Source organism: Theropithecus gelada, chromosome 13, assembly GCF_003255815.1.
Source record: "Theropithecus gelada isolate Dixy chromosome 13, Tgel_1.0, whole genome shotgun sequence".
Taxonomy (NCBI): domain Eukaryota; kingdom Metazoa; phylum Chordata; class Mammalia; order Primates; family Cercopithecidae; genus Theropithecus; species Theropithecus gelada.
This window is the reverse complement of record NC_037681.1, coordinates 85,969,776-85,992,010: the sequence shown is the minus strand read 5'-3', so window position 1 is coordinate 85,992,010 and position 22,235 is coordinate 85,969,776. Positions and strand designations below refer to the sequence as shown.

The following is a 22,235-nucleotide window of genomic DNA, read 5'->3' as shown; positions in this document are numbered from 1 at the left end:
TTGAGACCAGCTTGGGCAACATACAGAGACCCTGTCCTGTCTCCACATAAAATTTTTTCAAAAAAATTAGCCAGGCCTGGTGATGTACTCCTGTGGTCCCAGCTACTTAGGAGACTGAGGTGGGAGGATCTCTTGAGCCTGAGAGGTCAAGGCTGCAGTGAGCTGTGATTATACCTCTGTACTCCAGCCTGGGCAATAGAGCAAGACCCTAACTCAAAAAAAAAATTTTTTTAAGAAACAAAACTTCTAAAAAATTGTTTTTGTTGACCTGGTGTGGTGGCTCACACCCATAATCCCAACACTTTGGGAGGCCGAGGCAGGAAGATCACTTGAGCCTAGGAGTTTGAGACCAGCCAGGGCTATAGTGAGACCCCGTTTCTTTTTGTTCGTTGGCTGGTTGGTTGGTTTTTGTTGTTGTTAATTTCACAATGAAAGAATCCTCTAGGTCCTAGAGAGAGGATGATGTCCTAGAGTCTAGAACGGGGTCAGAGTCATCTCTCCCCCAAAGCCCCGACAGCAGCTGCCTCAAACCGCCTGCTAGCTGGGATTGTGAAAGAATACAAGTCTGGCCTACTTCCTGATCTGCTGCCTCTTTGAAAGAGGACACCTGGAACCAATGCAGGCCCTCAGGACAGATGAGCTGGAGCTACCTGTTCCCAAAGACCTGTTGACAAAATGGCAGATGACTTCCTGTTTGCCAAAGGAGAAAGGACTGTTTGCAGGTTTCTCAGCCCTAGTAGACCTGCGGGGAAAATCTTGCAGCTTATGCAGTCTGAGCCAGTAGTCTTCTGAGACACTCTCAGGCTGAAGTTAAGAAAGGAATGAATATATATATATATATGGGGCGGGGGGAGTTGTAAATACTTATATATAAAATGAGAATCCCTTGCAAAAGGGATTTTTTTTTTTTTTTTTTGAGACAGTCTTGCTCTGTCACCCAGGCTGGAGTGCAGTGGCATGATTTCAGTTCAGTGTAACCTCTGCCTCCCGGGTTCAAGTGATTTACCTGTCTCAGCCTTCTGAGTAGCTGGGATTACAGGTGCCCGCCACCACACCCAGCTAATTTTTGTATTTTTACAAAGATATTTTGTATTTTGTATACAAAATACTTTGTATTTTACAAAGATGCGGTTTCACCATGTTGACCAGGCTGATCTTGAACTCCTGATCTCAGGTGATCCACCCCTCCCTTGGCCTCCCAAAGTGCTGGGATTACAGGCATGAGCCAGTGCACCCGTCCTAATCCCGTGGTTCTTGAATCAACTAAGCAACGGGCTTAGTCAAACTCCTCTAACCTGTAATGTTCTTAGGAGCAGGTGAGAAGCATTGCACATGAAATTGTTAGGGCTCAAACAGACCTTGGAAATCATCTAGTGCAACCCCCTCATTTTACACATGAGAAAACTGAGGCCCCCAAAAGTTAAACAATTTGTCCAAGGTTCCTGGCCTGGCCTGAAGTGTATAGTGCTGTAACTCTATAGAGTTTGACAACAAATGAGAGCAACTCCATGGAGTTGAATCTCTCTGTATAGTGCTGTTTTTGCTTAGCAGTGCTACGTGATTCCTGGATGATGTGTTCTAGCTCCTTAAGCCATTTCTTAACATTGTTTTCTATGGCCCTATTCAAAACATGTAGGCCCATTGATCTCCCAGACAGGCTGGTCAGAGAAGGCTTGGCTCTTTGCACATTGTGATTTCTGCAGTCAGCCCTTGTGTTCCTGGGAACATGAGGATGATGAAGTGGCTGTACTTGTTTCCTTGCCTCTCTAGAGGAGGGGTTTGTCCCTTTTATCTCCATCCCTAAGAAGCAGGAAGAAATTACACATTGCCAGCCCTCTAATAGTCTCACCCATGTACTGGATGGGAGCATCCTACTTGAGAAGGCTGTGAACCAGGTGCCCCTTGATAATAATCCCAAGTGTCCTTGAGAAAACAGCCCAGGCACACCTTTTCTTTCCCATAGCACTTTTTGCCAACTGCTGCCTCCTTGTCCTCTGCCCCTACCTGCTCTTGGAAAGCAAAGGTTTAGCAGGAAAACCCAGGGGACTTGAGGGGATGCGCATAGTACTGAAAAGACCTGCGAAATGTGAACGTTGAAATCTGTCCGGCTCATCCTGAAGACACAGAAAGTGCCCCCAAAAAGCCCTTGGTCAGCAGCCAGGATTCCATCCCAGAATGGACAATTTAAGCAACCTGTCTCCTCAGCTGGTCTGGCCTGGTGGTTCCTTCCCTCCCTCCTTGAGCTTCCCTTGGTCCGAGAGGTGGCCTTCTACTTGAAGAAGGCTCATTCTTGGACCCAGGGCGTGTGAGCCACTGCACTTGCTTCTTTATGAATTTCCCAGTAAACTCAAGGTCCCTCCATAAGAAAGGGAAGAGTAGCCAAGCTTCCAAGAACAAGAGATCATATTGTACAAAAAAGGCTCATACAGCAGGAAGGAGCTGGCTCAGGTTTAACCTGAGGTGTTGCCCTGTTAGTCTGCTTTCTCCATTCAGACCAATTCCCACCCAAACCAGGCAGCATTGACCTTGGGGAAACTGCCAGTTTATCAGCCCAGTGTCTTTTGCACTCAGATTTTGATTTATTATCAAGCCATCATAACATTAAGGTCAATTGTTATTTTTTTTAAATTCTGTCTCAAGTTTTGAAGCTCCATGGAGTTGCTCTCATTTGTTGTCAAACTCTATAGAGTTATGGGAAATATCTGAATTTTCAAAATAAGTACAGCCTGTAGAATCCGGCCACTGGAAGCCTGTTCTTTTTTGAAGATGTTGATCAGATGTTCACTGATAAACTTGAGCCCCCTTTTCTTCCTCTGGTCTACCAATCTAGAACGCTGTGACCCATCTCAGGCACACCCCTCTGAGGAACCACCTGACCGTGACCAGTGCTCTGAGGCCCACGCCCATTGGTGTATGAGGACTGCCCACCTGGCCTTGCCTCTGCCCGTACCACGTGGCATCTCCCCAACAACGTGGTCACTTTCTGTGTCTGAGCCCACATCCCACAAAGCACCCAGCCCAAACCCAAAAACCCTTCTGGGAAGGGATGGGATTTTTTTTTTTTTTTTTTTGAGTCTGAGTCTTGCTCTGTCACCCAGGCTGGAATGCAATGGCACGGTCTCAGCTCACTGCATCCTCTTCCTCCCAGGTTCACGCCATTCTCCTGCCTCAGCCTCCTGAGTAGCTGGGACCTCAGGCACCCGCCACCATGCCTGGCTAATTTTTTTGAATTTTTAGTAGAGACGGAGTCTCACCGTGTTAGCCAGGATGGTCTCAATCTCTTGACCTCGTGGTCTGCCCGCCTCGGCCTCCCAAAATGCTGGGATTACAGGCATGAGTCACCGCACCCAGCCAGGGATGGATTTTTTTTTTTTTTTTAAACTACCATAGAGGATTTGGACAGGCCAGCCCTGTCCCTATTTCTTGTTTTTTTAAATGTTGGCAGTGCCCACTTTCATTTCTGTACCCTCTGACACCTGCTTTCACGCCCTTCCCTTCTCTTTTCTCACTCTCTCCTTTCTGGGTTCTTCCTCATCAAAGGCTGGTCTCAGCTCACTGCCCTGTTAGAGGGCTTTAGAAACCAGGTCACACAGAGTTTGTTATTTGCTACTCAAAGTATGTGGGTTTTTATAGTAACCATAGAAAAATTTGACAGTGGGCCAGGTGCAGTGGCTCATGCCTGTAATCCCAGCACTTTGGGAGGCCGAGGTAGGCGGATCACCTGAGGTCAGGAGTTGGAGACCAGCCTGGCCAACATGGCGAAACCTTGTCTCTACTAAAAATATAAAAAAGTAGCCAGGTGTGGTGGCACGTGTCTGTGGTCCCAGCTACGCAGGAGGCTGAGGCACAAGAATCACTTGAACCCGGGAGGCGGAGTTTGCAGCGAGCCAAAATTGCGCCACTGCACTCCAGCCTGGGCGACAGAGTGAGACTCTGTCTCAAAAAATAAATAAATCACATCACATCACATCACATATTAGTAAGACAAATTTAATGAAAGACCAGTAGAATATATCTGAGGAATGCAAAGAAAGGTTATGTTGGAAAAGCTGTTTAATTTACATATTGATAAAATAAAGACAAAAGATTGTAATCATCTCAGTGGACAGAAAAATCATCTAATAACGTCTAATATCTAGTGAAAATCCTTAGCAATCTAGAATAGAAGGAAACTTTTGGAACTTTATAATCACTCCAATTACCTAGAAATATTATATCTAATAGAAATTCATTAGAATTGGTTCTGTCAAAGTCAGGTTCAAGACAAGCAGGGCACTGTCACCTCTGTTTTTCTATGTCATGTTGGAAGCTCTGGCAAAAGATGCAATGAGATAAGAAGATGGTATAAATATTGAAAAGGAGGCCAGGCACAGTGGCTCATGCCTATAATCCTAGCACTTTGGGAGGCCAAGGCAGGTAGATCATGAGGTCAGGAGTTCGAGACCATCCTGGCTAACAAGGTGAAATCCCATCTCTACTAAAAATACAATATATTAGCCGGGTGTGGTGGTGAGTGCCCGTAGTCCTAGCTACTCGGGAGGCTGAGGCAGGAAATAGCATGAACCTGGGAGGCAGAGCTTGCAGTGAACCGAGATGGCGCCACTGCACTCCAGCCTGGGTGACAGAGCGAGAGTGTCTCAAAATAAAAATATATGTATATAGGAAAAGAAACCAAACTATCTTTTGTGAGCAAAATGATTTACTTAGAAAAATCTAGTTTCATAAGGGAGCTAAGCAAAACAACCAGATACAGAATCAACACACAGAATCAGTAACTTTCATATACCAGCAGTCACAGTTTAAAACAGAAATTTTTAGGCCAGGCGTGGTGGCTTATCACTTTAGGAGGCCAAGGCAGGCAGGTTGCCTGAGCTCCGGAGTTCAAGACCAGCCTGGGCAACCGGGTGAAACCCCATCTCTACTAAAAAAATCAACAACTTAGCCAAGCGTGATGGCACGCGCCTGTAATCCTAGCCACTCAGGAGGCTGAGGCATGAGAATTGCTTGAACCCAGGAGGCGGAGGTTGCAGTGAGTCAAGATTGTGCCGCTGCACTCCAGCCTGGGCGACAGATCAAGATTCTGTCTCAAAAACATATATAATAGAAATTTTAAATCCTATTTTATTTTTGCCATAACCCCAAGGAAGATTTTGGCCCCATTTTACAAATGTAAAAAGTGGAGTTAGACATTAACTTGACCAAAATCATCTTATAATTAGCAGACAATGATTCAAATGTAGTCTGCCTGAGCTGAGCCCCTGTTGTTTTCAGCATTGTAATACTCCCCTGCATTTCTTTTGTTTAGTGCCTCATATTAGGTTGCATGCTTCTTAATTGGACATCTTTTTTTTTTCTAGACAGGGTCTTGATTTGTTGCCCAGGCTGGTCTCGAACTCTTGGCTTTGAGCAATCCTCCTGCCTCAGCCTCCCAAAGCGCTGGGATTATAGGCATGAGTGACTGCACCCAGCTGGACATCTTTTTAGTAACAGGCATTGACATTGAGTCAGAGTCAAACCCAGAGGCAAGAGAGTTTTTAGAGGATACATTTGAAGGTGGCAAGGGCTGTGCTCCCTGCATCATAGTGCACAAGACCTCCCAGTGTCAGCTGGGCCCAGATGGCAATGCCAGACTGGAGACATAATGTCTCCTGTCCACAGCAGGAGACATTAAACACCCACTCTGACCTGTTCTCTCAGGATGCTGCAGTCATGCCTCCTAGGAGCCTGAAGTCCCCGAACACAGAGTAGTCACAGAGGACCTCTGCTTTTGTTCTTCAAAGCCCTAACAGTTCATAGACCCCCCACTGGAGAGCAAGGCGAGTGTAGATACAGTTGGGAGCATGCAATTGCCAACTTTTTCATTGAAGGTGACAGCTCTCAGGTTGGTAGGTTGGTAGGTGTCAGTAGCTTGTGCACAGAAATAACAGAGAGATGTTTAAGAATCTTGCTTGTGTATTAGGTATGTGCATACCTCGGGTGGGCTGCTTTTCTGCAGCCCAAGGAAACCAGGGCAGAGTTACAGGAGAGCCAGTTCAGAGGTGCATGAGGGTAAAAGAAGATTTGTTTTCCCCTTGCCTTTCTTGGAGATGCCCTGGTAGTACATTCCTTTTGTTTGTAGGTCACACTAGCTGCTTTGTAAGGTTCGTCTGTTAGCATTGATCTGAAATAAGCCTTGGCTTCCAGTGGAGCATTCCCGGAGTTCAGATGGCCCTGAACAACTGGGCCTGTAAGGCTGCAGGCTGGGCTAGGACACACCCTCAGCTCTGCCCTCAGGAAGTCGTAGACTGTGGACGTGCCTCCCAAGTTCTTCTGGCCTTCTTGCTTCACTGTAGAAATTCCTCATCGGATAAGGCCTTTCTCAGTCTCACATCCTCTGACAAATGTCTAGGGAGCTTTACACGGATTGTGCAGGGAGAGAGGCTGCACAGGGAGGGAGGGTTGGGGAAGTGGGATGGGAGTATCGGAAGGTAGCGTTTCTGATCAACTCATGAGTCCTAGGAGAAGCTGGATGTGCCTCATTTCTCAGAAGGACTTTCTACACATTATTAACCCAAACATGGGTCACAGAAAATAGGCTGGGTTAGGGTGAACAGATGACTAACACAGTGGTGACCGTGATGTGTTAACTGGGTTTCTGAGAACTAAGTACTGAGAGCGTATTACAATGTTCAATACAAGGGTAACGTCTAACCTAATAGATGACTGTAACGTGACTGTTGGATAAGAATTTAACTCTTGAGACTTGAATCACACTGAAGGGCCCTGATTACTCATTTCAGAGGTATTTATTGACATCTGTAGTAACCTTTGTACTGTGAGACATCATCTCCTCATCTCCTGGGTTTGTATACAGCAGGGTGTACCTTGTGACTTGGAGAAGTTGTGTTTTGTGTTAATCTCAACAAAATACCTCTCAGCGTAGGAGTTGGAAGTGGACTTACCTGGGTGTGAGAGGCAGCAGTGTGTGGGGCCTATTAGAAATCTCCCTGGGCTTTGTGGTCAGGGAGGCTGCATTTCAGTAGTAGCTCTGCCAGTGATTCTGTGCTGCCATGGCCTGGATTCCCCATCTCTCAGAGTCCCTTAGTGCCAGTGTGTGACGTGGAGATGATATTTTACCTGTGACCTGCTCTCTGTGCTGAGGAACCGTGTCCACATGTAGCTCAGGGCCTGGCACACCATTAGCACTCACACATACAACACCAAGAAGAGCTGTTTGCGAGGAAGAGGAGGGACGCTGGGGAGGAGTAAGGGCTAGAGAGAAGCCAGGAGTGTGGTGCCTGTGGGACTGCTGCCACAGGAAGGAATCTAAAGTGAAGGGAAAGTGCACCCAAGTGACAAACCCAGTGTATTCTGGCTTAAGTTACAAGAGAATTGGTTTTCATCACTGGGACATCCTAGAGTGGATCAGGATTCAGGCTTGGCTGGATCCAGCAGCTCAAAGGGTCTAAGGGTGGCTTCTCTTGCTCTCATCCTCAGACAAGTCCTTTCCCCACACCAGTGCCAGGATTCAAGGCTTATAGGACCCTTAGATCTTGATTACAGAAATGGAGACAGCTGCTTTTCTGACCTCTCTGTCAAAAATCTCTCTATATTGCTTCAGAGAGCACTGTGTGTTCATATTGAAATTAGTCACCATGGCTTGGGGGATCAGAAACAGGCATCAGCCATGCATGGCATAGACCAAACCCAAGTAGAGAAAAGTCCAGGAGGGTTGGGTTCCTAGAGAGATGCTGCACGTGTGGACCAAGGTTTAAAAACTAACAGTGCTTATGTTGCATAATGGAAATATAGGTGTGTTTTTCCTAAATTCTTGTGCTATTTTTCTGAGTATGTATTACTTTATAAATGGGAGGAGGATAAAAAGAACTTTTATAAGTCTATTTGTTTTGACCTTGTCCCTAAAATGATTTATGATAGCTAACAAAAGCATGTAAAATGATAGACAAGTCCAGGTATGGTAGCTCATGGCAGTAATCCCAGCACATTGGGAAGCCAAAGCAGGAGGATCACTTGAACCCAGGAGTTCAAGACCAGCCTGGGCAACTTGGCAAGACCCCCATCTCTACAAAAAATACAAAAATTAGCCAGGGGTGGTGGTGCACACCTATTGTCCCGGCTACTCAGGAGGCTGAAGCAGGAGGATCACTTGAGCTGTGTTCGTGCCACGGCACTCCAGCTTGGGTGACAAAGCAAGATCCTGTCTCAAATACATAAATTAATAAATTTAAATATATATATATGCAAATGAGATGAGGGGAATATACAAGTAAAAACAATAACCAAGGGAAAGTTCCTGTAGCTTTGCCAGAAAGAGAACATCTAGATATCAGGAAAAACCTTTTCTTTTCATCTGTTTAGTTGGGGAATTGTGGAGGGTAGAGGGATATGTCACTCTAAGCACGCAGAAGGAAGGGTAGCAATTCTAGGGGCCCTGGTTTTAAAGATGGTTGCCAGCTGCATCTAACAAGGCCCCTGGATAGCCCCTGGGCCCAGAGGGTTGTGGAGTATGACCACCACCTTGGGGTCACCTGGCCTGCTCGGTTGTGTCTCAGGTGAGAGTATTAGTCTATTTTCTGGCTGCTGATAAAGACATACTGGAGAGTAGGCAATTTACAAAAGAAGTTTGATTGGACTTACAGTTCCACATGGCTGGGGAAGCCTCACAATCATGGCAGAAGGCAAGGAGGAGCAAGTCACATCTTACGCGGATGGCGGCAGGCAGAAAAAGAGCTTGTGCAGGGGAACGTCTCTTTTTAAAACCATCAGATCTGAGACTTATTCATTGTCAGGAGGACAGCACGGGAAAGACTTGCCCAATGATTCAGTTACCTCCCAGCAGGTCCCTCCCACAAATTCATGATGAGTTTTGGGTGGGGACACAGCCAAACCATATCAGGTGGTATTCTGGGGGCCTGTGGGATCTGCTTGTACAGTGCGCACTGATAGTTAATCATCTTCCGAAGACATGGTTACGGAGACTCCAGTCTTAAGTTGACATCTCTAGTGGGCAAAACAGCTCTGTACTCACCCTTCACAGAGGTGGCCTTTGTTCTTCTATGCAGTCATCCATCTCACTTCCAGTTTAATGTGACGTCCAAGTCTTGCTCCCAACCCCAAAGATACAAAATTTATTCCTGGAAATCCAGTACTCAAGATACCCCAGAGGTATCCTTACCTCTGAGACTCTCCCAGGTGGAGATTTCCCCCCAGTATAAACATGTGGGTTTCATTTTTGCCTCTGTGCATCTTCCCAGCTTGCCATAATACCTCACAGCCAGGGCCACAAATGGGATAACCATTCTTTTGTTTATGTTTCGTTTTTTGTTGTTGTTGTTGCTATTGTTGTTTTGTTTTGTTTTCTTTTGTTTGAGATGGAATCTTGCTCTGTCACCCAAGCTGGAGTACAGTGACTCAATCTGGACTCACTGCAGCCTCTGCTTTCTGGGTTCAAACAATTCTCCTGCCTTAGCCTCCCAAGTAGCTGGGATTATAGGCGCCTGCCACCATGCCTGGCTAATTTTTGTATTTTTAGTAGAGACAGGGTTTTGCCATATTGGCCAGGCTGATCTTGAACTCCTTACCTCAGGTGATCTGCCTGCCTCGGCCTCCCAAAGTGCTGGCATTACAGGCCTGAGCCACCACACCTGGCCAGGGTAACCACTCTTGATCAAACTAGAACACACCTTTGGGGCGCCTGGTATATCCAGCCTTTCCCCTGCATCTGGTCACTATTCCCACATTTAAGGAAAAGCCACCTTTCCAGGGTCTGGTGGCTGGGCTTCTCTGCCTGTTGAGCCAGCCACATTGTGTTTAGACAATCTAGCCATTCAGGGGTCCTTCTGTTGTAGCCAAGATAAGCTCAATATTTTGGGAAGACCAGCAAGATGTCACAACGGGGGAATAGGTAATATTTGAATAGTGCATGTTAGGGTTTGGTACGTGGGGTTTTTGTTGTTTTTAAATTGACTCTTGGTTACCTCCCTCTACACAGACAGCTACAGACAGTTCTTCTAATTCCTCTCAGAAGAGAGAGCAACCTACTCGGACAATCTCCTCTCCCACATCCTGTGAGCACCGGAGGATTTATACCCTGGGCCACCTCCACGACTCATACCCCACGGACCACTATCACCTCGATCAGGTGAGCAGAGCCCTGTTCCTCTGAGGGCATCAGGGTGGTGCCCCTGGTTCTGGAATGGCCTCTTTCCCCTCCTATTCAGCCAAATTCCATGACCACAGGCCTCTCCTGCTCTCCTGCTTTTACCCCCACTTCATACTGAAAGTGGCATTGGTGGTGGCACCTCAGCCTCATCCAGTGTTTTCTGTGTGCCAGACACTTTGCCAGACCCTTTATATGCTTTATGTGGTTTAATCCTCAGAAACTGCCCCACAAGGCAAGTCATTAGCCGCCCCAGGTTATAGATGAGGAAGCTGAGGCTTAGAGAGGTGGAGTATCTGATGGAATGAGATTCAAATCCAAGCCTGTTCTCACCCAGGGGGCTACACTGCCTCCTGCATTCCTCTGTCCAAAGGGCCTCCCGGCTTGTGTGGAAGCCCAGAGCCACAATCAGGACTAAGGAATGCTGCAGACTTGGCTCGACCCCCAGCCTTACAGGCTACAGGCCCAGTCTTGCTCAGGCAGATGTAGTTGGAGCTCAGAATTCAGTAGTTCAACAAATATTTACCAAGTGGCTGCTTTGCAGAGCAAGTTCCCAAATCATGGGGCATGGACTGGTGCCTGTGTGGGGTGCTGTGGCCACTAGGCTGCTTTTAAATGAGAAAAAACGGCAGTTAGTTGTTTTGTTTTGTTTTTAACATGAAACTAGATTTGACTCTTTTTTAAAAAATTATTTTAGATTTTGCTTCCTAGTATTTTGGGATTAAAATGTCCTATTTAAAAATCACGTTATTGGCCGGGCACAGTGGCTCAGGCCTGTAATCCCAGCCCTTTGGGAGTCTGAGGCAGGTGGATCACGAGGTCAGGAGATCGAGATCATCCTGGCTAATGCGGTGAAACCCCATGTCTACTAAAAATACAAAAAATTAGCTGGGCATGGCGACAGGTTCCTGTAGTCCCAGCTACTCAGGAGGCTGAGGGAGGAGAATGAACCCAGGAGGCAAAGCTGGCAGTGAGCCGAGATCGCGCCCCTGCATTCCAGCCTGGGCAACAGAGCGAGACTCCATCTCAAAAAAATAAATAAATAAATAAAAATCACATTATGGTATCAGTAGATGGAAATTAACTTTTTTACTTTCCTTACTGTCCAAAGTAAAGAATTAATAAAGCCTGTGTCAGTTTCCGAGATTTGTTTTGAAATCCTTCTGAATCGTGAGTTTCAAAAATCTAGGCAACTCTGATACCAAGAATTTGACAGGAATTAAGGCAAACTGTGTGGGACATGGCCCTGCTGCCCTCTGGCAGGAAGTGATGGGTAAATCTAATAAGCACATGATCAGGTCTATAACAATATGATAATGACTGTGATGGCGACAGGTATCACGTTCATCCTGTGAGCGAGGCTGTGAGCTGACACCCTGTGTAGATTATTTCTCTTCATTCTCAAAACAATCCTATGCAGTTTGACAGAAAGGGAACCTGAGTCTTAGGTACCAGCTAGAAAATGTCAGCATTTGACTGCAGTGGGCCACTCCAGAGCCACGTTCCTCAGCCCCTGAAAAACCTTCCTGCCCAAAGTACTTCAAAAGCAAGAAGTCTCAGTTCTCTGCCTCCACTGAGAGGCCCTGGGTGAGCCAGGGTTATGTGCATGTACTTAATAAATATTTATTCATTGTCTGCTGCTGTGGACAAGGCAGGGTTGCAGCCTGTAGCAGAACTAACTGCAGAGAAAAGCCTCTTCCACCCTGAGGGAGAATGCAGTTTAGATTTGCAGGTTTCTAGAGGGTGTGACTCTTGGTCTGGCCTCTCACTGTTTGTGACATCCTGGCAGGAGTGGAACTTCAGACAGTTTCCGGAGCCTTCACTCTATCCTTCTCCTGTCTGCATCTTATCTTCCCAACCAGATGACAGAGTGAGCCTTGTGTTTCCTAGTGTCCCCTGTCTCTTGAAGGAGAGACCCACAGGGAGAAATGCATCTCCTGTTGTGATCCTTTGTGGACATATTGTGCACATATGGATAATGAAGTTTCGTAAAACAGGACTTAACCTTATAACATGTATGGCACTCCAGTGTCCTTATTCTATTTCAATTTTCAAAAAGCCAGCCTTACAAAAGAGAACATACTGTACAAAAATAGGCAAAAGTACTGCAGGCCTTTAGAAGTCAGTGTAGCCCTCACACTGGGGCTAGGAGGGCCCTGAGGGAGGCGGAAGATACTCTGGGGCACAGGTCCTATTCTGCCTCTTGATCTGAGTGTGCCATGCTCCTGAGAACGCATCACACTGTGCCCCTGCCATATGCACACTCCCCTGCCTGTATGGCAGTGCGTCACCAGAAAGGGAAAATACTGCTGGTATCAACCCACGAAATTGATTTCCTGGCCCAGTAATGGATTGAGACTCTTTGAAATACATCTTTGACTGGGCGACAGGATATTCAGTAGTTTCAGGAGGGGTCTGTTTCTTCACGGAGCACCGTGGGGGAGTTCTTGAGAAAGGTGCATTTTGGACGACTAGGGAGGGAGAAGGTGGGGTTTTTTTGTTTTTTGTATGTTGGTTTTTTGGCCACTGCTGTAAAATAATGTCTCCTCTCTCACGGGACAGCCGATGCCAAGGCCCTACCGCCAGGTGAGCTTCCCGGACGACGACGAGGAGATCGTGCGCATCAACCCCCGGGAGAAGATCTGGATGACGGGGTACGAGGATTACCGGCATGCGCCCGTCAGGGGCAAGTACCCGGATCCCTCGGAGGACGCGGACTCCTCCTACGTGCGCTTCGCCAAGGGCGAGGTCCCCAAGCACGACTACAACTACCCCTACGTGGACTCCTCAGACTTTGGCCTCGGTGAGGACCCCAAAGGCCGCGGGGGCAGCGTGATCAAGACGCAGCCTTCCCGGGGCAAGTCGCGGCGGCGGAAGGAGGACGGAGAGCGCTCGCGGTGCGTGTACTGCAGGGACATGTTCAACCACGAGGAGAACCGCAGGGGTCACTGCCAGGACGCGCCCGACTCCGTGAGAACTTGCATCCGCCGGGTGAGCTGCATGTGGTGCGCGGACAGCATGCTCTATCACTGTATGTCGGACCCCGAGGGAGACTATACAGACCCTTGCTCGTGCGATACTAGCGACGAGAAGTTTTGCCTCCGGTGGATGGCTCTTATTGCCTTGTCTTTCCTGGCCCCCTGTATGTGCTGTTACCTGCCCCTTCGGGCCTGCTACCACTGCGGAGTGATGTGTAGGTGCTGTGGCGGGAAGCACAAAGCGGCCGCGTGACTCAGTTTCCCTCCCTTCTCCCTCCTCCATCTGCAGCCACAGGGGAACTCGTCTCTTACATACCCTCAACTTCTCCCCAGCTCCCTTCCACTCCAAGGAGCGAGGAGGGCAAGAGACCTCCCAGCTCCCTGGTACCTTGAGGCACCATTCCAGCCAGGGACGCTGCCGGGTAGACTCTCCACTCCCCCCGCCGCCCACACTGCAGCAGCCACACCCATACACACACGCTCGCACAGTGTTCTGAGGAAGGAACCTTCGCCACAGACTCCTGTACTATTAACAATCTGTAACCAAGCTAACTGTCTCATCCATGTGTTGATTTCCTGTTTCCTCCTCCCCCGCCTCTTCCAGTTCAAAGGAGTCTGCAGTTGGAACTGCTGATTTTCGGTGGGTTTTGTAATTGATTTTTCCAAGAGCGTCGAAGACTTTCTTTCTCTTGGTTCACCTTGCCTGTCGCTAGCAAGCATCTGGTTCTGCGGAAATGGGATGTGAGAATGATGAAACCCAACAGAAGTATCTCAGCCTACAGTCAGTTATTATGTATAGGAGGTGAGCTAGTTAACAAACTTGTACCACAAAACAATATCGCTTTAACTTTTCTAAAGCCAAATTTCCCATGTAAGCTGCAGTTTCTATCTTTAGCCCATCATCATTTTCTGGCCCCCCAAAATCTGTTGAAATGATTCACTGATGCAAAACACTCACCCGTAATAGACTGAGAATTGAGCCTTAACTTCAGATTAACTTGTGAGAATCAGGAAAATTCCTTAAACTGCATTGCATCCTCTTGGACCAGGGCTAGAATGGGGATTTCAGGTTTCTATGAGCCTCCCCGTTACCCCTAAAGTAGACCATTTTTTAAATCGTGTTGCCACCACTTCTAAAAATTTAGCAATATTAGAATAGGATACTAGTGAAGTAAGAAATTTTGCTTGTTGTTTTGCAAACCAAATAGTTTCCTCAAACACAAACCAGTGTTCCCACAAACAAGTTCCAATTGAGAAACACGAAGGTTATGGTGAATAAAACCATAGGGAGCTTCCCCCCAACCCCTGGCTATTTTATATTAATGGGGAGAGGGGATTTTTAAATGTCATGAAGAGTGGTGGGTTGCATTTTCTTCATGGGTTTATGTTTTTGTTTTCCTTTTGGACTCGATTTCACATCACCAAATTCCTCATTTATACTTGGGGAAAAAACAAGGCCATATGTAAAAACCCTTCCAATGCCTAAGTGTCTTTCTCCTGCAACTCCAAACCCAGACTCGCCACTTTAGGTGCACAGGTGGTTAGGTCAGCCAACTGGTTCTGCCTGTCGCCTTGCCACGGAGGAGGCTTCTGAGGAGGCTTCTAATAGCTGGAAAAGAGTATTTTTCTAATATGTCGCAAGGATTAGCCAAATCTTCTTATTGAAGAAAGAAGAAGAGTGAAGAGTGGTTACCTATACCTAGCATAGTACAATCAGAACCTCGTGGAGACCACCGGGGACGGGCTTGTGGACGCCGGCTGTTCTTCCTGCCACTATCTTTCTGTGGTAACGGCCATCCGAAGACGTGGCCTGCTCCCCACTTCCTTTCCCCACTCCTTTATTGCACACAGGACACCAGTCTTCAAGGAAAGGGACTTTTTTCCAGTCTGTCAATCATACTGGGCAAGTGCTAGCTGTGCTCACCTTCCTGGGGCTGTTTCCAGCTCGTCCGCAAGCTCATCACGTTTCTTTAGTAGATTACCGGTGTAAATACCCAGTGTGCTTATGAGTCTGTTAGTAGACGTCTTCATTCGTTGGAGTAACTGGTTTAGGCTTTCCAGTTTGGAAAAGGAGCAGAGAGCTGTCCATCTGGATTGATGGAAGAAAAGAGAACCTCATCCATGCCTGGAGAACATCTAGAAAACCTTCAGCCAGCCTCCAGTGCTGTTGAGAGACCACCTGCCCCCGACCCAGAGGCACCTCCTTGGGGTCTTTCTCTGGGGTCTCTTCTCTACAAAGCACAACACTAATGTTTGTTTCCTTAGACCTCAGTTCGAGTGCCCCTATTTATTTCAATAAGAACGCACATATCCCGGCAGTTTTTTGTTTGTCACCTCTATTTAGTTGTTACCTGTTTCTCTCCTTTCACCCCTTGTCCTTTTCCACCCTTTTAAGAGTTATGCTAGCAAATCTTACTCCACGTATACTTTTTGGTTTGCGAAGGCATCGGTTAAGGGCACAAAGACAGCCATGGGGACATTTATGTAAATACGTCTCTCTAATTGCCACACTGCAGCTGGACAGTGTGTAGTATTTTCCCAGTCAGCTTTGCCATACTGACGTCAATCATTTGAGAGAAATTATTCAGATTTTATTTTTGTATCTGTGGTAACAAAACATTAACCAAAAGATTTTCTGTCCAGAAGCCTCCCCGCCCCCCCAAGCTATTTGCTCACATTAACAAATTAAAGTGCCTGAAGCAGAATTCATTCTTCACCTGTATACTAAAAACCCTGTTGTATTGATTTTTTTATAATAAGCCTTTTTACCTCTGTGTAAAAAATATATATACAAGTGTATGATGTACATTTTAGTTCTTAACTTTTTTTTATGGTTTCTAATATGTATGACCAATGTAGCCATTGCTTTAAAATGTACCGTGTAAATATAAACACATCCTATCAGATCGCTGGCTTTGGGGTATTTGTCTGGCTGGAGACGGGGTGATGCTAGAGCGTTGGCAGATCTTGGAGTTCCCACATACAGGATGGGACAGGGCTTCCTGTGCCGAAGGACATGTGGACACCAGTCTGTTTTTTCAAGGCCCTTTCCTCCTATGGTTATGTCATATTCCCAAGGGGAGACTGCAGCTCCTTGGGCTCGGATGCCTCAGTGAAAGGAAGGCTGCAGGCCACCGCCCAGGAACACCCCCTCTTCCTAGGCCTGGCTTCCCCAGTGAGCGCTCCTCAGAGGGAACAGCTGTACTTCCTCTAAGTTGTTTTCCACTGATCCCTGCTGAACCTCAGGGGTGTGTGTGTGTGTGTGTGTGTGTGTGTGTGTGTGTGTGTGTGTAGTTTGGAGGACAATTTCTTGCAGAAAACAGTTAACACTGTAAGATGCTTGGTCCCCTCCGAGCAGCTCTCTTTGGCCCACTTTCCTTTTCCAAATGGACTCTTTGGATGCTCCAGAGCTACAGTGACAATCCCCAGGAGGAAATAAAGTATGAGGTCTTTTGAGGGTCACAGAAAAACGTTTCTCTAGAGAAAGGAGTAGGGCCCTTAAAAGGAGATATATAGGAGGGGCCCTATGTATCATTTCAGTTTTAACTCTTCCTAGAGGTGGTGATTTCCCCAAGCCACTGGCAAAGGTAAGAAGCATGGAGAGACGCTGGAAGTTAGGAAGGGAGAGGAGGACGTGGAGGAGTGGGGAAAGAGTCCTGCAAGCTCACTTGCCTTCATGCTCCCTGCAAGACAGGGCTCTCCTGTCATCCCTGTGTCACAGTTAAGCAACTGAAGCTTAGGGTGAGTAACAGGTAACCTGTGGTCCCAGGAGGCAAGGGCTGAACCAGGCTGAGCTGGGCTAGCCAACTCCTGAGCCCAGGTCCTTACCAGGCCTCACTCTGATGCCTCTGTTCCCTCCCTCCCTGCTGGTGGCCTTGACAAGTGGGCGACAGTCAAGAGCCTTATCCTGTCCGGCTGGTTTTCTGGGATGCCCTCAGGCTGTCTCAAGTATAGCTTGTCTTTGGTGTCCTATGTGCTAGTCCAGGAACTAGGCATACCACCAATGTCATGTTTAACTTTCTGCGGAATACAGGATTCTTTTCCACCTTACAAGTGAGGAAGCACATGTAGAGAGAGAACAGTAACCCTCAGTATCCATGGGGGATTGGTTCCAGGACCCCCTGCAGATAGAAAATCCACAGATGCTCAAGTCCCTGATGTATTTGCATATAACTTATACACATCCTCCTTCTTGTATCCTTTTTTTTTTTTTTTTTGAGACAGGGTCTCACTCTGTTGACCAGGCTGGAGTAGTGGTGCGACACTGCTCACCACAGCCTCAACCTCCCACTTCCTGTATACTTTAAATCATACTTATAATACCTAATACAATGTGAATGCTATGTGAATAGTTGTTATACTGTATTGTTTAGGGAATAATGACAACAACAAAAAGTCTGTACATGTTCAACCATCCCCCCCTTTTTTTTTTTTGAGACAGGGTCTCACTTTGTCACCTAGGCTGGAGTGCAGTGGCACAATCATGGCTCACTGTATCCTTGACCTGGACTCAAGTGATTCTCTCACCTCATCCCCCCGAGTAGCTAGGACTACAGGCGCATATCACCTTGCCCAGTTAACTGTTTTTTAAATTTTTTCATAGAGATGGAGGTCTCACTATGTTGCCCAGGCTGGTCCTGACCTCCTGGGCTCAAGAGATCCTCCCACCTCAGCCTCCCAAAGTGCTGGGATTACAGTCCTGAACCACCATGCCTGGCCCTTTTTTTGTTTTGTTTTTTTCTTTTTTTTTTTTTTGAGACGGAGTCTCGCTCTGTTGCCCAGGCTGGAGTGCAGTGGCCGGATCTCAGCTCACTGCAAGCTCTGCCTCCCAGGTTTAGGCCATTCTCCTACCTCAGCCTCCCGAGCTGCCGGGACTACAGACGCCCGCCAGCTCGCCCGGCTAGTTTTTTTGTATTTTTTAGTAGAGACGGGGTTTCACTGTGTTAGCCGGGATGGTCTCGATCTCCTGACCTCGTGATCCGCCCATCTCGGCCTCCCAAAGTGCTGGGATTACAGGCTTGAGCCACTGCTCCCGGCCTGTTTTGTTTTTTTCTTAACCTCTATTAAAACACTTTAATGAATCTTTTCTTTTCTTTCTTTTTTTTGAGACTGAGTTTCGCTCTTGTTGCCCAGGCTGGAGTGCAGTGTTACGATCTCAGCTTACTGCACCCTTTGCCTCCTGGGTTCAAGTGATTCTCCTGCCTCAGCCTCCCGTGTAGCTGGAATTATAGGCACCCGCCACCACACCCGGCTAATTTTGTATTTTTAGTAGAGACAGGGTTTCACTATGTTGGCCAGGCCGGTCTCAAACACCTGACCTCAGGTGATCCACCCACCTTGGCCTCCCAAAATGTTGGGATTACAGGCATGAGCCACTGCGCCCGGCCTAAATGAATATATTTTCGATGTGAGGTTGGTTGAATCCACAGATGCAGAAGACATGGATACAGAGGACCGACTACACCTAACTCCGCCTGGCAAGTGACTTCACCTTTCTGAGTTTCCTCAGATTTAACAAGTGGGATAATACCTACGCTCAGCTGGCATGAAGGTTAAATGGTATGCTTTAGTTACAGTGGGATACGCAGCAGATGCTCCAAAAATGCTGGTTCTTTTCTCAGTCCCTTTTTTATTCTGAGGCCCTGAGGAAACATCAGGAACTCGAGAGAACAGCCTCTTTCAAGGCACAGGAGGCTGAAGCGCATTATCAATATGTTGTGAGTATTTAGATCTACATCCTATGTGTTGAGATTTCTATTTCTTAACTTCTATTTGATCTGAATTTGATTTCAGTTTCTTGCCAACCCCTCCAGGGATGTTCATGGCTCCAGGGATGGCTGCAGAAGTGCACTAGGCTGGCTGGGTTTCTGGGAGCCAATGCATGCAACTGGGAAAAAGTCAGTGGCCTCTGTGGGAGCAGTTTTACCAAGAGGGCAGTGTCCTGCTCAGCGGCACTTGTCCTGGATCGGAGCACTGTCTCCAGAGGACTGCCTGCCTGAACCTTCCACCCCGCTTTTCTGGCCTTTGGGGGTTGCCTCCTGCAAGTCAAGCCTCTGCTCTTCCTCCCTGCTGCTGCCCTGATGCTGGTCCACCACCCACTCCCCTGAATGGTGGACACCTCCCAGAAAAGCAGGACGCTTCCCAGGGGAAAAAGTATTGTTAGAGGAGTTCTATTTTACAGGCCTCACAGGCTGGGTTTTGTTAGTTGTGTATTGTGGCATTGGAGCAGGCACTCACAGGGCCATCTGTGTGAATGGCAGGGGCAAGGGGTGTGGGGAGGATGCTCGTGAAAGTGCCCGCCTATGTAGTCGTCCTCACTGCAAGCCTGTGGTCTTTCCAATTCGTGGGGTGAGATGGTTAGAAAAACGACTCTTCCTTTGTTAAGCACTGAACTAGGCGCATGGAATGAAGGGAGATGACCCTGTTAACATTTTGTAGGAACAAATGCCAGTTGTGACTGTGCAAAACAGGGCCTGCCCCATCTCCTCAGCTGGAGCAGCCCCTGGTGCTATTGGTGCTGTGGGGGAAAGCATGTGTATTTATAAAGGAGGAAAAAGGCAGTTATTATGTAATGGTCATACCTGGTACCCTTTCCCCCTCATTATGTCTCTCTTTTTTTTTTTTTTTAAGAAGGGGTTGTGATTATAGAAGTAACATATGTAGTTATTAAAATGTCATACAGGCCAGGTGCAGTGGCTTATGCCTGTAATCTCAACACTTTGGGAGGCCGAGGCGGGTGGATCACTTGAGGTCAGAAGTTCAAGACCAGCCTGGCCAACGTGGTGAAACCCCGTCTCTACTAAAAATACAAAAATTAGCTAGGCATGGTGGTGCACGCCTGTAATCGCAACTACTTAGGAAGCTGAGGCACAATAAATGCTTGGACCTGGGAGGCGAAGGCTGCAGTGAGCTGAGATCAAGCCACTGCACTCCAGCCTGGGCAACAGCACAAGACTCTGTCTCTAAATAAATAAATAAGTAAAATATCATACAATATAAAAATACCAGTCTCGTTTTGCTGGGGCTGCCATAACAAAATACCACAAACTTGGTGGCTTAAACAATAGAAATTTGTGGTCCCGCAGGCTGGTGGCTGCAAGTCCAAAGTAGGGTATCGCAGGGCTGCCAAGGCAGGATGTGCTCCAGGCCTCCCTCCTTGGGTTGCACATCTCCATCTTCTCCAGGCCTGTTCTCATCATCTTCCCTCTGTGCATGTCTCTGTGTCCCAATGTCCCCTTCTTACAAGGATAGCAGTCATATTGGATTAGGGCCCACTCTGATGACCTGATTTTAACTTTATTATCTCCAAATAGAGATGTTATCTCCAAATAGGCACATTATGAGGTCTTGGAGGTTAGGATTCCAACCTTTGAATTTTATTGGGGTGTAGGAGGGGGACACAGTTCAACTCCTGACATTCCTCTGTCACATGAAAGGTAACCACTCTGTGTCCTTCTGGACTTTTTTCTGTGCATTTATACATAGATGTGTGTGTGTGTGTATTTGTGTATGTGTACATGTGTGTTTTCCCTTTGGAGGGGAACTAAAATAGGGTCATGTATTCTACCTATATTGATTGCTCTGAAAGCTGTTTATGTTGTTTTAATTAAAAATATATCCTGGACATCTTTGCATGTGAATACATACAGATTTACCTTATCCTTCTTAACAGTTTCACATGAAAAAACTTTTTTATCCAATTAGAAAAAGGTAAGATAACTGCCCAAACATTTGGTTAAATGGATATATGTCTCATCCATTTCCTTGAGTTCTCCAATGAATTCAGAGTAAATTTCTTGAGTGTTCTCTCCTCTTAAGGTTGTAAGGCATTCCCATTAATGTCCGAAGTCAGCAGTGAACTCAGCATTTTTAATCTTCTCAGTGAATATGAGTTGACTGGAAGGGCAAGAGGATTTTGTACCCAGGAAGAATACAAAAGTGATTTTTATTTTCTGAGCTTTGCATAAGCCAGAATGTCTTCTTGTTGCATGCACACACACCCAATGACTTGGCGGAATACAGAATCCTTGGCCAGCATTTCTCTCTGAATGTCCTGTATACATGACCTTTGTTTCTTGACATTTACTGTTGTGAAAAAGACCTGTGTGAGTGTTGACCAGTTTTTGTTCATCAGTAATGGTTTTTTAAACGTAGATGATCTTGTCATTAAACTCTTTGGCTTGTGTATGGCATTAATTTTTCCTGAAACTCAGTGAGCCCTTTCATATATAGAATCAGATTTTTAACTCAGAATTTTTTTCTAGTATGTCTTTGATGATTTCTTCTTTTTTTAAATTTTTTTTAAAATTATTTTTGTAGAGACAGGGTTTCACTATGTTGCCCAGGCTGGTCTCAAACTCCTCAGCTCAATCGATCCTCCTACCTTGGCCTCTCAAAGTGCTGGGATTACAGATGTGAGCTGCCATGCCCGGCCTTCAGTGATTGTTCCTGCTCCTTACAGTTCAAGTTTCTTCCTTTGGGTTATGTAATTCATAGATTGACTCTCCAGTCTTCCGTATTTATTGTATTTGCTCATCATTTGCATCTTGCCCTTTTATTAAATTATACTCCTAACTTTGTCCTCTTTAAAATTATATATATATATATATATATATATATATATATATATATATTTTTTTTTTTTTTTTTTTTTTTTGCTATAGTACTCTTTTTCAAAGAGTGGTCTGCAGAGAGACCCCTGGAAATCCCTGAGGTTAAAATCATCTTAATAAGACGGTGTTTGATTTTTTCCACTGTGTTGATATTTACATTGATGATGCAGAAACAACGAAGGGTAAAACTTAGCGCTAGTCAAAGCAGGCTACCAAACTCTGCTAGTCTAATCGTTGCATGTTCTTAGAAAAAAGTGCCGGTTTCACTTAAGAATGTACTTGATGAAACAGGCCAGGCGTGGTGGCTCATGCCTGTAATCCTAACACTTTGGGAGGCCGAGACGGGTGAATCGCCTGAGGTCAGGAGTTCGAGACCAGCCTGAACAACATGGAGAAACAGATCTCTACTAAAAATACAAAATTAGCGGGGCATGGTGGTACACGCCTGTAATCCCAGCTATTCGGGAGGCTGAGGCAGGAGAATTG

General features: G+C 46.5%; 1 protein-coding gene across 3 annotated transcripts in view; it reads left to right on the top strand.

Annotated features, from left to right (window-relative positions):
• The window catches only part of SPRED2 (sprouty related EVH1 domain containing 2), a 125,717-nt gene extending 109,674 nt beyond the window's left edge, over positions 1–16,043 (top strand). For all 3 annotated transcript variants that reach the window (XM_025354150.1, XM_025354149.1, XM_025354151.1), the window contains 2 exons: positions 9,992–10,141; positions 12,722–16,043. In XM_025354150.1, the coding sequence (XP_025209935.1) occupies positions 9,992–10,141; positions 12,722–13,390 (819 nt within the window). In that variant the 3' untranslated portion in view covers positions 13,391–16,043. The remainder of the gene's footprint in view (positions 1–9,991; positions 10,142–12,721) is intronic.
• Positions 16,044–22,235: the final 6,192 nt, after the last annotated feature.